Source organism: Miscanthus floridulus, chromosome 7 (assembly GCF_019320115.1).
Source record: "Miscanthus floridulus cultivar M001 chromosome 7, ASM1932011v1, whole genome shotgun sequence".
NCBI classification, from domain to species: domain Eukaryota; kingdom Viridiplantae; phylum Streptophyta; class Magnoliopsida; order Poales; family Poaceae; genus Miscanthus; species Miscanthus floridulus.
Window position 1 is genome coordinate 30,315,872 of NC_089586.1, and position 21,106 is coordinate 30,336,977.

A 21,106-nucleotide genomic window follows, 5' to 3' on the forward strand; every position below is an offset into this window, starting at 1 on the left:
GGATAATTGCCTGGACTTCTCGGGTATAAGAGTAGTCTTGGCACATGTGCTCGAGTGTTTCTAGATGGACTAAGCATAGTTTAGAGATTGGGTCATTCTGCCGTACTCTTTTTTTTATAGATTATTTTCCGTCAATATTTTTTGATACAACCAATGACGCAGCCATCACCCAGCCACCTCGGCGGCTAGCCAAGCTTGTCGGTGAAGTTCAAAAGAAACTTTTCTGTATATCAAAGGAGAACACTATAATTTGCTAGCTAAATATTTTTGGATAACAAGGATCATCCGGGTTCTAAAAGCTTCTGGCTCTGTTATTGGATATATAAAAGTGCACATAGAGAACCTAGATCTTGGTTCCACTTTTGTTTTCTAGATTAGACATAAAATCATTCTTGTATAATTTTTCTAACATGGACGAGGTGTACACTTTTAGGGCTTATTTGGATGCACTCATATAATCGTATTCATCTCAATCCATGCGTGTTAGAGTTAATTAGGGTAGAAATTAAACTAAGTTTATCCTCAATGCACTCTAATACATATGAATTGAGTTGAATACGAGTATATGTAAATAAGACCTAAGTCTAGCGCTACCAAATCTTGTCTCAGATTCACATTCCACAGTTCCTCTCAACTTTAGGCTTGTAAAGGCGTATTTCAAATCGTATCCATACTTCACAGCCATTTTATTTTAATACAACACCGATGTCATAGCCACATATATAGTTAGGCCCTGTTTAGTTCCCAAAAATTTTTGCGCAGTACCCGTCACATCGAATCTTGCGGCACATGCATGGAGTACTAAATGTAGATGAAAAAAAAACTAATTGCACAGTTGAGTGAGAAATCGTGAGACGAAACTTTCGAACCTAATTAGTCTATAATTAGACACTAATTACCAAATACAAACAAACGAGCTACAATACCCAAAACCAAAAATTTTTAGCTTCTAAACGGGGCCTTAGTAGGATTGGATTGGAACCACTAGTGTGACCCCACGAGACACGAATGTGGCATATTTTAGAGACTTGACACCGGTCTAAAGTACCTTTGATCAGCTTTATTGAGGTCGCCCGTGACCTACCGCCCCTTCTCTCTTTAAGGGCAGGAAGCAAATAATGCAGTGGGCATCTGACGATGAATTGCATCACTAGTGCAAGGAAGGTTGTCCGGCTAAAATGTTGGTTTTCTGGTACTGGTCTTTCGTGAACATCAAACCCGACAACTCATTCTGGTCCTTTTTGCTTCTCAGGAGTCAACGACGTAGTAGATGTTGGTCTGGTACCTCCCTTCTAAATTATAATCCGTTTGATTTTTTTACCTTAAGTTTGACCATTCATCTTATTCAAAAATCAATGCTAAATATCGTTCCTTTTGTTGTGGCTTGCTTTATTAACAGAAGTTCTTCAAAAATAACTTAAATTTGACTATGTTTGTATATTTTTTTTAATAAAATGAGCGGTCAAACTTGGAGTAAAAAAAAGTCAAACGAATTATAATTTGAAAGTCAGAGAGTACTGTACTCGTGTCGATGGAGACCGCTTGGATGGCCACGTGGATCATCCGGCAGGATGAGTGCAGAAGAAATCATGGACGGATAAGTGCAGGTGCAGCAGGATTAACTGACTGTAGTGTAGGCAGCAGCAACAACAAGAGACCCGCAACTGTGCCCAAGTTCTCTTTGGGGGAAAAAGGGGATAAAAGGCTCGGCATCTTCGGCATCGGCACGGCCGGCGCAGCGCATCGCCTGTGCTCCTGCCATAGTGGTAGCGGGCGCCACGTCGTCGGGAAGCGAGCCGCTTTTGGGCGTGGCAGCGAGTGGCGTATCTGGGGCCCGCCGCGCCCACCGCCCCCATTTATCCACGGTCGCATCGTGGGGCTCAACTCGCTGCAGGGTCGGAGACGACTGGAGGAGGAAGCTCGTCAGCAATCGGCTTTGTTCTTCGTCTCAGCTCGCCGTTGCGGCCATTGAGCAAATGAACAGAGAGCCATGCACATTCGTTGAACACTGCACATGCTGCTGCGTTCCTACTACTCGTTCAAGTACTCTACTCAGTGGGTGAGTGCCCGTGTAGTACGCGACAGGCGCAAGGATAGACAGCCGTTCGGTAGGTTGGTTGGGCTGGCTGGTGCTGCGCTTATCAGCCCAGCCGTTCGGTAGCCTAGCACCAGCCGAACGGCTGGCTTATATCTGTTGCTGACTCGCGTCCGTCACTTTCTCCTCTTTCTCCCATCGCTCGTGGTGGCTAGGGTTCCACGCTCACGCGCCGCTCCTCGCCATCGCTCCGCGCCTTTACAGGCAGTAGCCTGCGCCGCGTCAACGGCCGGCGTCGGTGGCCCCTAGATTCGGGCACGGCCGCCTCTGTACTCCGTCCTCCTCGGCGAGGCTATGGTGAAAGTGTCGTCGTCCTCTTCCCCCACCCTGCCTCCATCGACGACGCCTTCGGCCAGGCAAGGTAACCCGGATCCCACGCCTCCGTCCTCTCACCTGGCCGCCTCTGAGCCGCAGCTGGTTGTCTTGTAGGTTGACCTCCGCGCGGCTAGGGTTTCCCTCACTCTCGCCGGCCTCGGTGACGGTGGGCTCGGCCTCCCTCCCTGGACCCCGCCTCCATCAACGACGACTCCTTCCAGCACGGTAAGCCCCACGGAACCCGACGCCGCGCAGTTTGATCCCGCTGGATCTAAGATCCAACATTTACTCAAGTCTGCTCCTCTATGTGTCGGATAGAAATCACCACATCTTGTTTCTATAGCACAGAAGTGCTCTACGTACATATTTTAGGACTACGTTTGAGAATACTTTCCGTACAGATCTGATAGCTGATGCTTAATGGCTTAGTTAACGTTCAAATCACCTTTTGCTAACAGTTGTGTGGGTTTGCAGTCAATTTTTGCTACTAGTAACATAGTTCCCGAACCATTTATGGTTACTAACGTCCTAATCTTGTTTGGTCGGATTGTAAGGTTGGGCTCCGTATAGTGTTTATGTCGACCTGCAAGATGTCATTCATTTCTTGGGTGCACATGTTCTATAATTATGTTGTGAATGTATTGCTTACCTCATTTGCCTTCATTGAGAAGCTGAGTTAGTTTAGTTATTTTGCAAGACAACATTTTCCTCAACTTAATTTCTCAGTTTTGTTCAATTGATTGGGTTAGCATTGAATTTGTAACATGTTTGGAGTAGTAGTCGAAATTCTGTTGTTATTAACTTTGTTCCAATGCTATATAGGGTTATGTCCTATGAGTTATCGAGTCCAATGATTCATTGCTTGATTCATCATTGCTTTGATATTCACACGTACTACACATAACTCGAATATGTAATCGACTGGATTATGTTACACCGTACACATGCGATCTTCTTCACCCCTTTCAATGTTAACTTTTTCACATCAGGGTTTTCAACTTACAATTGTGCTCTATGACTGCACTGCAGACATAGAAGGGATTTATCGTCCGGTTGTGATCAACGCTGCCCAAACTGGTAGTGTCGTCGGCTTTGTCTTGCTCTCCAACTGCTGGCAGGCACTACAATCTCCGCTCAAAACGCCGAAAACGGTCACAAAAGGCAAGTTAGTGATACTATTTGTCAATTTGCAGTTTGCATTTGGTGTTTAGTTGGCCTTTTTGAATTTTACAGTGAAAGTGAATGGTGCTCCTTACGCACCATGGTCATTCCTGTGGTTAATTTGCTTACTTCATCTCTTGCTTTTCACCATGAAATTTATTGTATGTATGCTCAGTTTTCAATTTCTCTCTCTGTTTTGTGTCTGTTGCCTATAGTGTTGTCTCCTTTTTGTTCTCTATGTTCGTAGAGGGGTTGCATGTGGTGGAGAATTAGAACTGGGTCGATTGATTCCATATTTCATTTATGGGATAAGTGTTCTAGTTACCTATTTCTTTGGTTTGCTCTATGCTTCCTACACTTCCAGGCAACTAGTAGTATCCGTGATAGAAGCAAGCATTACCAATCACATAGCATATCTATACCAGCATATTCTAATACAATGCTCAGTTTTCAGTTCCCAACATATTCTAATACAATGTCCTAACTGGTGATTATAGTTTGTGACTGGTGCATTACTAATATCTTTGTCCATCCTTGAATCAGATGAGCCTGGACCGTGCTGTCTGGGATGACAGAGCAACCTCTCTGCTTCTTGACCTAATCATCTAGCAGAAAGAGCTCTGTCACTAGACCTCTGCCCACGGCCCAACCCCACTAGGGTGGACCAAAATCGTTCATGACTTCAACCAAGTCACGGACCTTGGGTACAACAAGAAAGTGTGCTAGAACAAGTACAACGAGCTGAAACGTTGTTACTTCAATTGGCGCGATGGCCAGACCCATACGGGGCTAGGCCGTGACCCGCTGACTGGAGAGGTTACAGCTGACCCCGAGTGGTACGGCGCCAGCCCCAGGGTACTAACTACACGCACTTCTTTTAATTTTTGTAGCAATTAGGTTCCTACTAACTCATACTAACTTCACCATCACTGGAACACGTGTAGGAAAGTAGCCAACCCGCTAGAAACAAGTTCAAACGGCCCCAATGCTGTGAGCAACTGATCACAATTTTGGGACGCACCCCACGTGACAGGGGCCAGTTGGTATCGGCAGGGGGCCATCGACCTGACAAGTCACCCAGTAATAGAAGCCCTCGCACTCCTCCATCCTTGTCGGACGAGCCGGTCGTGCCACCTAGTAGTCATCAGCCCTCGAAGAGAGTCCATAGGGAATTTTCAGTTAACAGTCCTCGCAGCAAGAAGAGTAGCCAAACTCCATCCGTAGAAGAGTGCCTTGAAGACCTGGGCTAATTTCTCAGAGAGGCTAGGTCCTAGAAGGCCCGTTGTAACAACGATGCTCGGGAGTTGGCCCAAGTCCAAGACATTCTGCGGCAAGATGGTATTAGCGAGGCTAATGAAGTATTCATGCAAGCCCTGAACCTTTGCAGAGACAGGCTCCGTCGTCAGGGTTTTCTAGGCATGACATCTAAAGAGGGCCGGCTGAACTGGATCAAAGTGACATGGGCCTTTGTGTGCTCCAACAAGTCCCAATGATCAGCACAATCTATGTTTTATTTCCTGTTTGCGGATTTTCACCATGTGCATGTTGAGTTCATTCGGTTTGTTGTATCGTTAGGTTCGTTTTTTTCGTATTACCAAAGACCATTGTGGAAAACTTATTGCATGTCGTTGTCTCGTGTTTTGAATAAAAAATTAATGTACTGCTGTGAGTGTTGTAACACATTATGCATGTATCACTTTTCCCTTGTACATTCCAACCTGTTTTGAAGGTCCTACCTAGTGCAGGTATCGTCATATGTTCACATATTTTGCACTTGTGTTGTTCCTAATATCGGCAATACAATCTGACTTATTGCTGCCCATTTGCAGGTACCATCATGAGCAGCATGAGCAGCACTGATGAATCGTCGTACAACGATACTTCCAGTGATGGACCGAGCAATGTGACCGTGGCAAAGGCAACATTCGTCCTGCTGAAAGGGCTTATGTCACAGCAAATGCCTAAGGTAAATCCTCCTTGTCACATTCCTAGGCTATCGGGAGCCCAGTGGATGCAGCTTACACTTGCCGACCATACTAGATGTTTAGAGAATTTGCGCATGTCGCGTGATGACTTCATGCATTTGCATGAAACCCTGCTGCCGTTTGGCCTGCCAGCAACAGATAAGTGCACCTCGGTAGAAGCTCTAGGCATGTACATTTGGACATGTGCCCACCAATCGGCTAGTAGAGAGTGCAAGGATAGGTTTGAAAGGTCTTTAGATACAGTTAGCAGGAAGATTACACTAGTTGCAGAGGTAATGTACCAGTGAGCAAATACTGTCCTAGTGCCAGCAGATAGGAACTACGCACGTGTAAGCCACAAACTTGCTACACATTCACCATGGTTTGATGGATGCATAGGTGCTATAGATGGCACACACATAAAGGTTTAGGTTAACCGTCAAGCAAAGGCTAATTTCTACAATAGAAAAGGCGAAACCGCAATTAATGTTTGTGCCATCATGGATATGGATGGTCGTTTCACATACGCGGGGGCCGGGAAGGCGGGGGCATGTCATGACATGGCGGTGTTGAAAGACTGTCAGGACGACGCTTTGTTCCCACACCCCCACCAGGGTCGTGATGCCTTGCTGTTCACATACCTTATTTGTTTGCTTGTAGTAGATGTATTGAAGCATACTTGTGTTCAATTTGCTAAGACCGTTGATGGCTGTATACTGTCTCCTAACACAATTTGCAATTTGATTTCTCGCTGCTTTCATTGCTTGTAGGCCGGTACTACCTGGCAGATGCGGGTTACAAGGAGATGACAGGTTACATGACTCCCTACAAAAACACAAGGTATCACATCAATGACTTTAGGGGCATAGATTTGCAGCAATTGCAAAGGGAGGAGAAATTCAACTACATTCATGCAAAATTGCGGAATATAATTGAAAGGAGGTTTGGGGTGTTGAAAGAACGGTGGCATATTCTAGGTGGGGTGCCGTACTGCAGTAGGATGAAGCAGGCTATGATAATCATTTCATGCTTTGCTTTAGATATTTTTTTGTGGATGCGTAAGTACGGCGCAGATCCACCCTCGTACGAGGTGCCAGAGTGGGTTGACCTAAATCTAGGAACCCCTATCTCTGGACTTAGGGAGTTGATATCCATGGCGGTGTGGAGCGGTGTCTGATGGAGGTCAAGGCTGTTGTTTTACGATTCAGTAGCTGTAGGTACAATTCCATAGCAGTCTTGTCGTGTGCATGTGTAAGGTTGTGTGGGACTGTGTTCGTTTCAAAAAAAGGTTTATGGGACTATCATATTGTGTTCATTGATGTATGACGAATTGTAGTGACAGAACTACAAGTGCCAAGTTCTGTACTGTTTGGTGATGTGATATAATAATCTGGTTAATTTGTGTACGGACAATGGACTTGTTGCTACACTATTTCTGTGCTTCACCTGGGAATGCAGTGGAGCAGATACAGCTTAGGCTTGACTTTCTTCAAGGATTCTGTTCCTCAGAGGTATGATTTCATCATATTTGTTCCTTTTTTTGGTCATATGGATGATTGAACCAGAGGTAATATGAGTTTGCAACTGCGCAGGCTGCAGGTAAAGAATAAGAGAAGCTTCCAGTTGACGGAAGAAGACGTGCTTCGTGCTTGTCAAGCCGTGCTTCCGGTTGCAAAGATTATGATATCCACGGCACACATGTATTTGAATCAGTCTTTACTGTGCTAGTTTCAGCTTCCTTTATAGCATTTTCATTCAACCTCTGCTGTCCTAATTTAATGTATCCATGCCGGACTTATTTTCGTCATGTTGTCCTAGATTCTCTACAAAAGTAGGAGCGACAACAGGTTTAATGAAGTCTCAGAAAGTATGTCTGCTGATAAACGTGAGGTAATTTTTGGGCATTATCTCTAGTATGTCATACTGTTTTAACTTCGTTTGTACAAGCTTCCTGTTGTTATATGATCGTGGAATAAGTACAAGTCTTTAGATCTCATGAGACCATCTTTAGTGGAATCATATCATATATTACTTTGGTAGAAGCTACAAGAAGACTTTTGGGCATTATAATTTGTGTTACAATTTGACTAATGTCCTATGAAGTCCCTTGTTTGATGGCATGTAAGAGTGGCCACTCTTTGTTCTAATGCTGTTTTATATAAATGTCACAGCTATCAATTCTATATTCAGGTCTAATCCCTTTCTGCAAAATATGATGAGAGATGCAAGAAGGTTGGAGATGTGGCATCGAAGCTAACAATGGATGAGGCTACTTTTATCCATCATTTGCTTGTTTTGGTTGCGCAACAATACAAGTAATATTTATTTCCTGAAATTTAAATATATGACTTCTTTTCTTTAGTGATATGCTCAATAAACTACCAACCATATTTGTCATGTACAGATTACAACTGAGCCCATTATTTATGTGCTTGATACACCTGGTGTTCTTTTGCCAAGCATGCAAGATATGGTTTAAAGCTTGCTTTGACAGGTAAAATCTTAGAGCATGCCTTTTTTATGTGGAGTTCCATCAACTCATTTGAAGAGTGTGGATCTTTCTGTATAGTCTGCATAGGAACCCTTGTATACTTGTGGATGTGCCTGACCAATAGCGAATTCTTCTTTACTTGCAGATGGCAGTGGGGTGCAAGACCACATTGGACGTGGAGCACTTGCAGGAGGGCAAGTCTGTTTGATAATCAGTTGCTAGTGCTGAAAGGCTTACTCTGTGTTGTGTTATGCATTATTTTGTGTAGTGAGTATTATGTCCTCTGAACTCAATATAGCCAGGTTGGACTTGCTGTGTAGTATCTCAACTCACATTATAGGAGCATACACAGATGCATGATAGTTTGAATTAGAAAATTTGAAATCAGCATGAGCTACAATGCATTGGCGCTAAATTTTTAATGTCTCCAAACCAGCTGGTGACTTAAGGCTGCTGGCCACGGCTTAGCACTGGCTGGCTGGGTTGGCTGGTCCAGCCCTAGCACCAGCCAGCCTACCAAACGGGCTGAGAGTGGCCAGCGCAACAGCCAACAGCCAACAGCCTCCCTTTCCACTCGACCTGTTGGCGTCACAGGTAAAGCAGGCCAGGATCGCCTCCGGTCCGGCCATCCTTCCCATGCGCGTGCCCACGCACGCACTGCCCACTGGCGCAGTCGCACGGCCGCACCACACACATACGTATAGACACGGCGGCCCTCGGAGATCCCATGAACACCGGACGCTGTGAACCGTGGCTATCTTAACTAATCCTTTCTCTTTTTTTAAAAAAAAATGTAAACCTCTTAACCCCGTTCACTTCGCTAAAAAAACAAATCGAAACACTGTTGCAGCTGATTTATTGTGAAAGAAAAATATTATTCCATCTAAAAAATAAATTATAAGAGAAGCGAACATGGCCTTAGACAACATGAACCATGTGTAGCTTAGCTACTCCTTCCTTTAAAAAATTACAAGTCTCCACTGTCAGGACTTAATGAACCTCCAATCTTATCAAATATATAAACACAAGTACTAATATACACTATTTATAATATTACATTGGTTATATAATCCATAAATCGATCTCCAGACCGCTTGATTTGTCCAAAAGCAAAATTTATGTTTTTTTTTGGACAGAGGGCCAACGAAAACTCCGATCGGAATAACTAACTGCAGTTATTAGAAGATGCACTACGACTTGTTCAGGTGGATGAAGTCGACCTCAACACGCTCTATCAGAAAACATACAATAAGCGCTGTTACATGTCAGGATCACCAAAGTCGTAGTCGCGGTCAACAACAATTCTTCTACACAAGGTCACAAGCGCAAAGCTTTTTGTTTTGTTTCGCCCGTGGTACCGAAAACAATGCCACGCTGCCCACGAAAACGAAATGGTTCAAAAAGTCAGCACCTGGTTCACGACAAGTTTGAATCTCGAAACCCACTACGACCATCATTAGTTTTTAAATTCGTCCACACGTCTCAATTCGAATTGAGAATTCAATTGGTCTATTCATTCAAATTTCGTGCCGTGGCCGTTTGGAATGGAAAACTCTAGAAACGCGGCGAGGAAAGCCAGGACAAAATGCGGGCGGAGAAAGCGAGTGCGCACTCAAGGACAAGGAAATGGGCGAGGGAACCCAAAATCAAAACAAACTCGTCCGGGATTTCAAAAGGAATCTGACAAAACCCCGTCGCGTTCCCATCCAAATTCACGCCGAATCCCCACGAAATTTATTTAGTAATAAATAAACAAATCAAACAAACCGCCGCACGCGAGGAGGGCGAGAGGCGACCTCGCCGTCTCCACCCTGTGCCGCACCGCACCACCGCCCGATTCACGCCGCCCCCTCCGCTCCGTGTCCTCTTATATAGACGGACGGTCGTCTAGTCCACTGCTACGCCCGCCAAGGCACCCCCTCCTCCTCGTTCAACTCAAAACCCCCCACCACCCCGCGCAGGCAGGCGCCGCCGCCACCGCGGGAGCAGGGAGGCTACAGCAGGCGGGGGCCGAGAGCTTCTTCTCGCCGCGGTCGTCGGGGACCGAGGTGCGCGCCGTCTCGTGTGCTTCCGCCGCGCCGACCGCGGGCTTCCGGTTCGATTGCTTGATTGATCACAGCACAGGTTTGTGTTTGTGCCACCCATCTTCTGTGGTTTTTTTTTTCCATCGCCTCTCGCGGTCGGGGACTCGCAGCGTTGGATTGGAGTCGTTGGCTGATTGATCCACGGTTGATGCGTGCGCGGGTTTCTCGTTAGCTCTGCTGCACAAAGCTGCTGCTATTTCAGTTCCTGTATTTTTGTTCGCTCCCTCTCTGAGAATTAAATGAGGGAACTCTCGCTGTCGTGGTGTCCACTGTCGTACGCCGTTCAATCACCAGCTGTGTACTTGTGTGCGTCAGTCGTGGTTCCATGTCTCTGGTAGTGTTGCTGCATATTTGTCATGATGGCTCTGATTGCGTCAGCGGGTCTAGCAATTTACCGTGACTTTAACTGCCCAATGATTGGGGTGTTGCAATGCAGACAGTGCTACTGAGCTACTACTAGTAGTAAATTAACAGCGATTGTGTTCAGCTACTTACTTGTGACATCTAACACGCAGTTGATCTTTGGCGTTTCAATTCAGCGACAGGCATGGAGCGGAATGGCGAGAGCCACCTCAAGGACCCGCTTCTGCTGGCGACATCCAGCAGCGCCTCTCCTGCCGGGGCGTCTCCAAGGAAGGAGAGGAAGACGAGGAAGGTCATGTTCAGTGTCCGGGGCATCTCCTGCGCCTCCTGTGCCGTGTCGATAGAGTCCGTCGTGGCCGGCTTGAAAGGGGTGGAGAGCATCCAGGTCTCCCCACTTCAGGGCCAGGCCGTGGTTCAGTACAGACCGGAGGAAACTGATGTAAGATTATCATGAGCCCATGGCCTTGCTATCTTTGCTCCTTTTTTTTTTTGAAATTTTAGCATAGCATGATTTTTTTTTTCAATTTTGTGGGCCAATCTCGTGATGATAAGATGCTAAATCATAGGAAGCTCACTATAAATGTCTGTATTTGTGTTCTCCATGCCAGGAAGATTGTTAGAAATTGGGTTCACAAATGAATTGGCGACGTATATAGATAAAGAGTTTTTCATGTTTACCTGCCTATATATTTGTGCTGTAGGAATTTCCTATCCATGTGTAGTTTATTAATACCATGAAGTAGTGACAGTATATTACACATTAGGTGTTATTTTCCATATTTTCTCAGTTATTAACTTGTGATTCTTATTTCCCCAGACAAGAACCATAAAAGAAGCTATTGAGGACCTCAACTTTGAGGTTGATGAACTTCAAGAACAAGAAATTGCTGTGTGCAGACTTCGGATAAAAGGAATGGCTTGTACAAGCTGTTCTGAGTCTGTTGAACGGGCGCTTCAAATGGTACCTGGAGTCAAAAAAGCTGCAGTGGGTCTTGCTCTAGAGGAAGCTAAGGTCCACTACGATCCAAATGTCACTAGCCATGATCTTATAATTGAAGCTGTTGAAGATGCTGGATTTGGGGCTGATCCCATTAGTTCTGGGGACGATGTGAACAAAGTGCATCTAAAGCTTGAGGGTGTGAATTCTCCAGAAGACACCAAACTCGTTCAGTCTGTACTGGAAGCTGCGGAAGGGGTCAACAGTGTTGAATGGGACACAGTTGAGCAGACAATAAAAGTTGCATATGATCCTGATATTACTGGTCCAAGATTACTTATTCAGTGCATTCAGAATGCTGCACAGCCCCCTAAATGCTTTAATGCTACCTTGCACTCACCACCAAAGCAAAGAGAAGCAGAGCGAAATCATGAAATTAGGAATTACAGGAACCAATTTCTCTGGAGCTGCCTGTTTTCGGTTCCTGTGTTCCTGTTCTCCATGGCTGTTCCTATGCTTTCTCGTTTTGGGGATTGGTTGGAGTACAGAATCTGCAACAACATGACAATAGGCATGCTACTACGGTGGTTGCTATGTTCCCCAGTTCAGTTTATTGTTGGTTGGAGGTACACCCTGGAAGTCTCCAGCATCTATTACTGGTTTATCGATTCCTAAATTTCATTGCACCTTGTAATTTCCTATGATTTGTTTTACCTGCAGATTTTACGTTGGAGCCTATCATGCACTCAAACGAGGATACTCAAACATGGATGTGCTGGTTGCTTTGGGAACAAATGTTGCCTACTTCTATTCTGTGTATATTGTTCTGAAAGCACTTACATCAGACTCATTTGAAGGCCAGGACTTTTTTGAAACTAGTGCTATGCTGATATCTTTTATATTACTGGGAAAATATCTGGAGGTGATGGCAAAGGGAAAGACATCAGATGCGTTGTCGAAATTGACAGAGCTTGCACCAGAAACAGCTTGTCTTCTTACTTTTGACAAGGACGGAAATGCCATTTCAGAAACAGAGATCAGCACTCAGTTACTTCAGAGAAATGATGTCATCAAGATTGTGCCTGGCACCAAAGTTCCTGTTGATGGCGTTGTCATCAAAGGTCAAAGCCATGTCAATGAAAGTATGATAACTGGGGAAGCAAGGCCTATTTCAAAGAAACCAGGCGACAGGGTAAAATCCATTGCATTTTTTTGGGGTTTTGTGTATAATACTATACTACTTGTTCTGATGATTCAATTTGTTTTGTAACAGGTTATTGGGGGCACCGTAAATGATAACGGTTGCATAATTGTTAAGGCCACTCATATTGGGTCCGAAACAGCTTTGTCGCAAATAGTTCAGTTGGTTGAAGCTGCTCAACTTGCAAGAGCTCCAGTGCAGAAGTTAGCAGACAAGATTTCACGGTTTTTTGTTCCAACTGTAAGTTGCCTGTTGCTTTCTCCTGCAAATTTCTTCCCTGTTATGCATGAACTGTTTTTTCTAATTCAAAATTGGAACATGGCCAAATCATCCTACCTGCCCAGTGTTTCATAACTGGATCACCACAATGAATTTATCATGTTGAAGTTCTGAACATGATAAATATGAGTAGGTGACGGATACTTGGTCAGAGTTCAGCTCGAAACTGTCTAGAAGCATAACACATTCATTTAATTCTGTTAACTGGTGGACTTTTTTCCTATTCAGTTAATGAGCTGGTTCATTCCTGCTCTTTATTTGACCAGTTCTCAGCAGTGAGTAATGGTTTAGTTATAGGAAGACATCTGCTCCAAACATGCAGATGTTCTGACATATGCTTGCTGTGAGACTCTCTCTTTATACAAGTTCTTTTGTTCCTCATATCGTTCCTTCTCATTTCAAGGTGGTGGCGGCTGCATTTCTTACATGGCTTGGCTGGTTCATACCTGGGCAATTGCACCTCTTACCCCAACAATGGATCCCAAAGGCCATGGATAGTTTTGAGCTTGCTCTGCAGTTTGGAATTTCTGTCCTAGTTGTGGCATGCCCATGCGCTTTGGGGCTTGCTACACCAACCGCTGTTATGGTTGCCACTGGAAAAGGCGCTTCACAAGGTGTTCTCATTAAGGGTGGAAATGCACTTGAGAAAGCTCATAAGGTAAAGGACATGATTTCTTTTTCCGAAGATTTTAGTGGCAGAAGTGGAGTTGATTTAAAAAACAATGTGCTTGTGGGCCACAAGCACATTATTTTCCAAATGAACTCCGCTGTTCAAATTGGCATACTGAACTAATGTCTCTCTTTTTTTCATCTATCTTTTTGCAGATTAAGGCTATCATATTTGATAAAACTGGAACGCTGACAGTTGGTAAACCTTCTGTCGTTCAAACAAAGATCTTCTCAAAGATACCGCTTCTAGAACTCTGTGATCTGGCTGCTGGTGCTGAGGTTGGCTTCGTAACTACAAGATATTTTCCTGCACAAATGCTATGCTGAACAGTGAATTCTTCGATAACTTCTCTCTACTCTCTAATGTGTTTCTACCTTGGTCAGGCAAACAGCGAGCATCCTCTATCAAAAGCTATCGTTGAGCACACAAAGAAGCTCAAGGAGCAATATGGATCTCACAGTGATCACATGATGGAATCGAGGGACTTTGAGGTGCATCCAGGAGCAGGTGTCAGTGCCCAAGTTGAAGGCAGGCTGGTTTTGGTTGGAAACAAAAGGCTGATGCAGGAATTTGAAGTTCCATTGAGCCCTGAGGTGGAGGCGTACATGTCCGAAACGGAAGAGCTTGCTAGGACCTGTGTACTTGTTGGTATCGATAAGATTATCTGCGGGGCTCTTGCTGTTTCGGATCCTCTGAAACCTGAGGCAGGCCAAGTCATTTCTTACCTTAAGTCAATGGGCATCTCCAGTATCATGGTGACAGGTGATAATTGGGCTACCGCAAAATCAATTGCAAAGGAAGTCGGGATCAGCCAGGTGTTTGCCGAGATCGATCCAGTGGGAAAAGCTGAAAAGATCAAAGACTTGCAGGTACAATCTATTGTCCTTTTCTTTCAGGATTAATTCCGATGTTGCACCACGGACTATTAGTAATCTTTCTTACATTTTTGTTTTAAATAGATGCAAGGGTTGACGGTGGCAATGGTTGGCGACGGGGTAAACGACTCGCCAGCATTGGCGGCAGCAGACGTGGGCATGGCGATTGGCGCCGGCACAGACGTGGCCATCGAGGCCGCTGACATTGTTCTGATGAAGAGCAGCCTTGAGGACGTGATCACGGCCATCGATCTCTCGCGCAAGACCCTCTCCAGGATCCGGCTGAATTACGTGTGGGCCCTGGGCTACAACGTCCTGGGCATGCCGATCGCCGCCGGCGTCCTGTTCCCGTTCACGGGCATCCGGCTGCCCCCCTGGCTCGCCGGGGCATGCATGGCTGCCTCGTCGGTGAGCGTCGTCTGCTCCTCCCTGCTCCTCCAGCTCTACAAGAAACCACTGCACATCGAAGACGCGCCCAGGCCCGGGGACGGCTCGGATTTGGTGTGAGGAGGGAGGACTGATCCCTCAATCTCGATGTACTAACATTCTAACAAGAGCTTGCTGGCGTCACTGATGCTTACAGAGCCAACACTGGCATACCGGGTGATCAAAGAGGCATTGCTTTTGCAAACGCTTTGTTTGCAGCTGCGGCGGCACACCAGATCGATTCGTGTACAGCAAGTAGTTTTGCGCTATTGTTTTCACGTTTTGGAACAGTTCGCAGATTGATTGTGCAATAATTGAAGACAAGGTTTATATGCTAGTACACAGTTAAATGATGGGGTAATGTTTCATTGTTGGTATGCATCCATGAGGCTATTCTTAATCCACGGTATCATACTCTAATAAGGCACGAATCGGACTTCATTGGCACCGGACAATTCACGTGCTGGAACAGACCAGTAGAGCAGGCTGGTAATCGTTAAGCTGCCGCACGGTGTGTTGCTCGAATCGGAGAGAGTTCAACGGGCAACCAGCTGATGGGACCCCTAAAGAAAGCAGAGGACACCGACGTCTCGCCGGGCGCGCCATGCACGCATGGCCATCCCGAACATAGCACGCCACCCCCTCGCCGTCGCCGTATATATGCGCTCGAGCGCACCGCCGCTGTCACCGCACCGGCACGCAGCCTCCATCCTCTCCAACACGAGATATGGCGTTCATCAGCAATGTGGCGATGAAGGCGGCGGCCGTGGCCGCGCTGCTGGTGATGGCCGCGGTGTCTCCCGCCGCGCGCGCGCAGGCGGCGGGAGGCGCGCCGTCGGTGCCCGCGGGCCCGCTGGACATCGCGCAGCTGGGCGCCAAGGGCGACGGCAAGTCGGACAGCACCCCGATGCTCCTCAAGGCGTGGAAGAACGCGTGCGACGCGACGGGGGTGCAGAAGATCGTCATCCCACCGGGCAACTACCTGACGGGCGGGCTGGAGCTGTCGGGCCCCTGCAAGTCCTCCATCATCATCCGCCTCGACGGCAACCTGCTCGGCACCGGCGACCTCAATGCGTACAAGAAGAACTGGATCGAGATCGAGAACGTCGAGAACCTGTCCATCAATGGCCACGGCACCATCGACGGGCAGGGCGCCCTGGTGTGGAACAAGAACGACTGCCAGCATTCCTACAACTGCAAGGTCCTCCCGAATGTACGTACGGTCTCCTGCTCCTGCTCCTGCTCCTGCTCCTGCTCTCGAAAATGATGCGTTAATACACTGATTGATTGCAATGGCATTTGCAATGGACAGAGCTTGGTGCTGGACTTTGTGACGAACGCGCAGATCCGCGGCATCACGCTGGCCAACAGCAAGTTCTTCCACCTGAACATCTTCGCGAGCAAGAACGTGCTGATCGACAAGGTGACGGTCAAGGCCCCCGGCAACAGCCCCAACACGGACGGCATCCACATCGGCGACTCCAGCAACGTGACCATCAGCGGCACCACCATCGGCGTCGGCGACGACTGCATCTCCATCGGCCCCGGCAGCAAGATAATCCGGATCGAGGGCGTCAAGTGCGGTCCCGGCCACGGCATCAGCGTCGGCAGCCTGGGGCGGTACAAGGACGAGAAGGACGTGGAGGACTTGAAGGTGAAAGGGTGCACGCTCGCCGGCACCACCAACGGCCTGCGCATCAAGTCGTACGAAGACTCCAAGTCGTCGCCCAAGGCCAGCAAGTTCCTGTACGAGGACGTGACCATGGACAACGTCTCCTACCCGATCATCATCGACCAGAAGTACTGCCCCAACAACATCTGCGTCAGGTCCGGCGCATCCAAGGTGGCCGTCACCGACGTCGTCTTCAAGAACATCCACGGCACCTCAAACACGCCCGAGGCCATCACGCTCAACTGCGCCAACAACCTGCCCTGCCAGGGCGTGCAGCTCATCAACGTCGACATCAAGTACAACGGGTCCGGCAACAAGACCATGGCCGTCTGCAAGAACGCCATCGGCAAGTCCAGCGGCTTGGCAAAGGAGCTCGCATGCATCTGAACCAATTAACATCACTCTCCAGTCTCGACTATATATATCCATATATCCGCTGCTTTGTTTTTTTTTAATTTTTTGGATCGCAAAATTAACCAACCAATGCAATTATTGTTAGGCGCCTGACAATCTACGAACTTGCTTATTCTACTAGTGTAACTGCTAAGCTCTCCTACCTCCTCATTTGTAATCTAAATATGACTACGGGTCCTCGACCCTGTAGGTGCCTTGGCACCCTCCATCCACCGGCTCGCCGGAATCAATGGAAAATCCATTCAGGTGGAGCTCTCACCCCTCCGGTGATGTCTTCAAAAAAAAAAAACTAGTGTAACTGTAATTCCGTTCCATACATACATTCACGCTCGATGATATGCTCTCTGTTTCACAATCCGCGTGACATTTCTAAATTTCTTGTCAGAGGTCATTGCAATGTACTACAAGTTTAATAACACAACTCTTAGAGAGAGAAAATGTGTAAAATGATGAACCAATTTTATTGCACAACAGAGTATCAGTCTCCTCATCTTCAACAGTGCAGGAAAACAACCCGGTATTGTTCAGTTACATAGCAGCTTGCTAGATTGCGGAATGAACTCTTTGATAGTTGAGATTGTTGAGACTCCGGAGAACTGATGCGAACACGTGTTGTGTGGCTCAGGGAAGCGCCGGCAGAACCTTCCCGGTGCAGGTTCCAAAACCAACGTTGTAGCCCTCACCCTGAAGAACCAGCAGATGGAATCAAAGATACAGCCCGACATCACCATAGAGATAGAGGCCTAGATTTGAGTTGATCAGGAAAGACGAATTCACAATACCTTGCAGCATCCTGTCAAGATGACCTCATCTCCATCTTCTAGATACTTGCGGGTCGAATTCCCCACCGGTATCTCATTCTGCCCGTTCCATGTTAGCTCCAGCAGACATCCGAGGGAGTCAGGTTCCTGAAATGTCACATGTGTCAAAATAAGATTCATCATATGGATAGGCAACCCTCAGTTACATGTCAATGATAAAAGATGCAGTGTTTATTCCATACAGGTCCACTGAGTGTGCCGGTTGCAAATATATCCCCCGGACTCATGTTGCATCCATTGATAGTGTGGTGTGTTAGCTGCTGCGTCACCGTCCAATACCTGTGGAAATTGGTTGCAAGAATGTGCCAATGTTATGTGCTATGGCAAAAACATATGCAGTATTGGTTGATGGGTTGCATCCAACTCAAACACATGAGCATTTAAAGCAAAAAGATGAATAAGCAGTGTACTTACAGATGCTTGAAATTAGTTTTTGTGACAATTGATGCATCATTTTGACCTTTGGGCTTAACCCAGACCTTTCAAAGGAAAAAAAAAGGTGCTCCACTTAGATCTCTTTTTGACATAAATAAAAATAGTGAAGAAGAAGCTGCAGAATAACAATGCCATACTTCAAGAGGAATGTCATAGTTTATGTGGTTCTTTTCAGCTAGGTACGGTAAAGGCTCGGGTTCCTGTAATGCAAAGAGAATTAGGTCTCCATGTTCCATAAAATGCTGATTAGGAAAAATAACTCAGTTGGTCAGTGTTATCTTTGCAGTATTGGTTATTCCAACGACAAATCTTCACCTGCTTAGGAGCATCACACATGAAAGGCTTCAAAGCATCCAGAGAAACAATCCATGGCGATATGGTGGTACCTAGAGAAATTGTAGAAACACAGTAAATTTTCAGGACACAACTGAAATATTATGGAGCCAAAAAGGGAAAACGACGGAAGTGCATATGTTAAGCTTGCAGGACTGCTAACTTTTTATTTATAAAGCATAGCTTAATATTTGTTCAGAAAACCTAAAAGTTTCATTAAGGGTATCAAGTGTCTTACTGAAGCTTTTCCCAAGGAAAGGTCCAAGAGGTATAGTCTCCCAAGCCTGTATATCTCTGGCTGTCATATTACATGCAACTCAGTATAATGACATCATGCATGTTAACATTAAACAGATTAAAATTGAAAAGAATAGAATACCACTCCAGTCATTCATCAAAGTTAGGCCAAAAATATGTTCTTCAGCGTCATTAATATCAATAGGTTTGCCTAATTCATTCCCTGGACCAACAATGGCAGCCTGAAAACAACAAGCATTATGATAAATATAGTGAAAAGAAAACCATCACTGAAACAAAGCACACATTACCTATACTAGTCCTATATTTGATAATCATATACCAAGAATAACTGAAAATGTGCAATAAGAAAATAATAGCTGAAAGTGCTTAATGAGAAAAAAAACAATTAACTGAAAGTGACTTGACAGCTTAATTAGGTAGATAGGCCAATTACAGACAGAAGAAAGAGTTAGTACTAGGGTCAGTAAGAAGCTAACCATCTCAAGTTCAAAATCAAGCTTCTGAGAGGGACCAAAATAAGGAGCGGAGGAGTTTCCTGTTGGATGTCCTTGTCCTCTATATGAAAAACAGAGAAGTAATTAAACAAAAGAGCAACAGTCGGCACACAAAATAGAGGTTTCAAGCTTGAAACAACAGTTAAGACTCTTTTTAGCAAGTATTTTGGGATGCACACCTGGGCCTAATGACATCGGTTCCAGACACAACTATAGATGATGCTCGCCCATTGTATGCTATTGGAAGATAAAACCTGAATTGACAAAATGTATATTGTAAGTTAGTTATAATTGGGTCACATCAACGAAGTGATGAAAACAAAAGTAGAGTAAACAATGACATGCAGCAAAGCATCAAGAAATTTAATCGTAACCATGAAGATTGAACATAGTAACATAACCAGTGCTACGGATGTCCATACTTTAGTCTTGTTATTATCAGTAAAAAGTGCAACTGCATGATCCCTAGCAACTTAGCAAGAATATGACCCCCCCCCCCCCCCCCCCCCCCCCCCGCCCCCAAATGCCAAAAAAGCACATTGTCAGAAAAAAAACACATTACCAATTTGGCATGACTGGAGTCTGCGGTCCTCGGAAGATGAATCCGCAGTTCCTTGCATGGTGCACAGAACAAAAGAAGTCTGTGTAACCTCCAACCGTGATTGGTAGAACCATCTCGATATCACTCTGCATTATCAAAGCAGAGCATTGGCGATGATTTGGTCAAGGATCCTTTTGTTACCATTAGAAGAGACGAGAAGGCTGAGTCATGAAGCTCACCATTGGTACCAGACACTTGTTCCTCAGCGCCTCATTGTCACGCAAGACTGGCTCATCGGCTGCAAAGCAACAAGGAGAGAAGAGTGAAGACTAGCTAGTTTCGTCCTGCAACTGTATATATTGCCATCCATCGACATCGATAGCTACTATGAACAAACAATCACACTTTGTTTTTTCTTGACACTTTGCAGATTGCAGCCTGCTAATTGTGTGGTCAGTGAAAAGGCTAAAAACCAGAGCGAGTAAATAAAAGAAGCAGAAGAAGACTAGAACCTGAGAGGATTTTCTGCAGCGTGGCGCGCGCCTCCCTCCACGCCGGCCGGCCCATCCCCAAGAACATGTTGAGCGTCTCCTGCGCGCACAGCACCAAGGACACCAATTATTTTCTACTCTAGTCCAGTACCGGACCAGTTACCTCAAATCCTCAATTAACTATCTCCACCGTGGCACCAACAACCCACACGGCGACTCGGCGTAGCTAAAATCAAGCTCACACCATCCAACCGTCCATCCGTCACTGGAGCAATCGAATCGAATCAAAGGGCTGAGGATCAGAGCAGGCATGCACCTGGTGGAAGCACGGGGAGCCGGAGAGCACGGGCCCGTCGAAGAGCCCCGCGTCGGCGACGGCGGCGAGGTCGAGCGCGAAGTCCCCGATGGCCACCGCGGGGCGCGGCGCCTGCGGCTGCGGCCCCCGGCGGCGGAAGACTCCGAAGGGCAGGTTCTGGATGGGGAAGTGCGAGCCCGCCGGCACCTCCACGAACGACCGCAGCAGCTGCTTCTGGCTCGGCTCCGCCATTGCTCCTCCGCTCTCTCGTGGAGTCGTGGGTGGTGTTTGGTTTGTTGGTGGTCTCGACGACTCGTCGAACTCTCGGTCGTCTTGTGCTGCCTACCACAGCCACAGGCCACAACAACCCGCCGCGAAGACTTGCAGAGGAGGCAGAGCCCCGGCCGCCCGTATGTATAAATAGATAGGGTGGATGTGTCGGGGCACTGCTGGTTTGGTTTTGGAAATCCTCCTAGGATATGTATGCA

The 21,106-nt window shown here is 46.3% G+C and overlaps 3 protein-coding genes across 3 annotated transcripts; 2 read left to right on the forward strand and 1 right to left on the reverse strand.

Annotated features, from left to right (window-relative positions):
* The first annotated feature begins 9,787 nt into the window (after nucleotides 1-9,787).
* Nucleotides 9,788-15,211, forward strand: LOC136466796 (copper-transporting ATPase HMA4-like). Its single transcript, XM_066465309.1, has 9 exons — nucleotides 9,788-10,150; nucleotides 10,650-10,912; nucleotides 11,291-12,036; nucleotides 12,131-12,602; nucleotides 12,684-12,851; nucleotides 13,294-13,548; nucleotides 13,716-13,838; nucleotides 13,944-14,429; nucleotides 14,520-15,211. Exons 2-9 carry the CDS (start codon nucleotides 10,658-10,660, stop codon nucleotides 14,940-14,942), a joined length of 2,928 nt encoding a protein of 975 aa, XP_066321406.1. The 5' UTR covers nucleotides 9,788-10,150; nucleotides 10,650-10,657; the 3' UTR covers nucleotides 14,943-15,211.
* A 266-nt stretch (nucleotides 15,212-15,477) lies between these two features.
* On the forward strand, nucleotides 15,478-17,257 carry LOC136466799 (exopolygalacturonase-like). The gene is made up of 2 exons (XM_066465313.1): nucleotides 15,478-16,074; nucleotides 16,174-17,257. The coding sequence occupies exons 1-2, from the start codon at nucleotides 15,589-15,591 to the stop codon at nucleotides 16,918-16,920; spliced, it is 1,233 nt and encodes a 410-aa protein (XP_066321410.1). The 5' UTR covers nucleotides 15,478-15,588; the 3' UTR covers nucleotides 16,921-17,257.
* A 128-nt stretch (nucleotides 17,258-17,385) lies between these two features.
* LOC136466798 (fumarylacetoacetase) lies at nucleotides 17,386-20,999 on the reverse strand. Its single transcript, XM_066465312.1, has 14 exons — nucleotides 20,640-20,999; nucleotides 20,345-20,423; nucleotides 20,072-20,130; nucleotides 19,854-19,978; nucleotides 19,471-19,545; nucleotides 19,274-19,352; nucleotides 18,916-19,015; nucleotides 18,775-18,834; nucleotides 18,519-18,589; nucleotides 18,341-18,403; nucleotides 18,183-18,247; nucleotides 17,951-18,047; nucleotides 17,730-17,855; nucleotides 17,386-17,631 (listed from the first exon to the last, which is right to left on the reverse strand). Exons 1-14 carry the CDS (start codon nucleotides 20,868-20,870, stop codon nucleotides 17,569-17,571), a joined length of 1,293 nt encoding a protein of 430 aa, XP_066321409.1. The 5' UTR covers nucleotides 20,871-20,999; the 3' UTR covers nucleotides 17,386-17,568.
* Nucleotides 21,000-21,106: the final 107 nt, after the last annotated feature.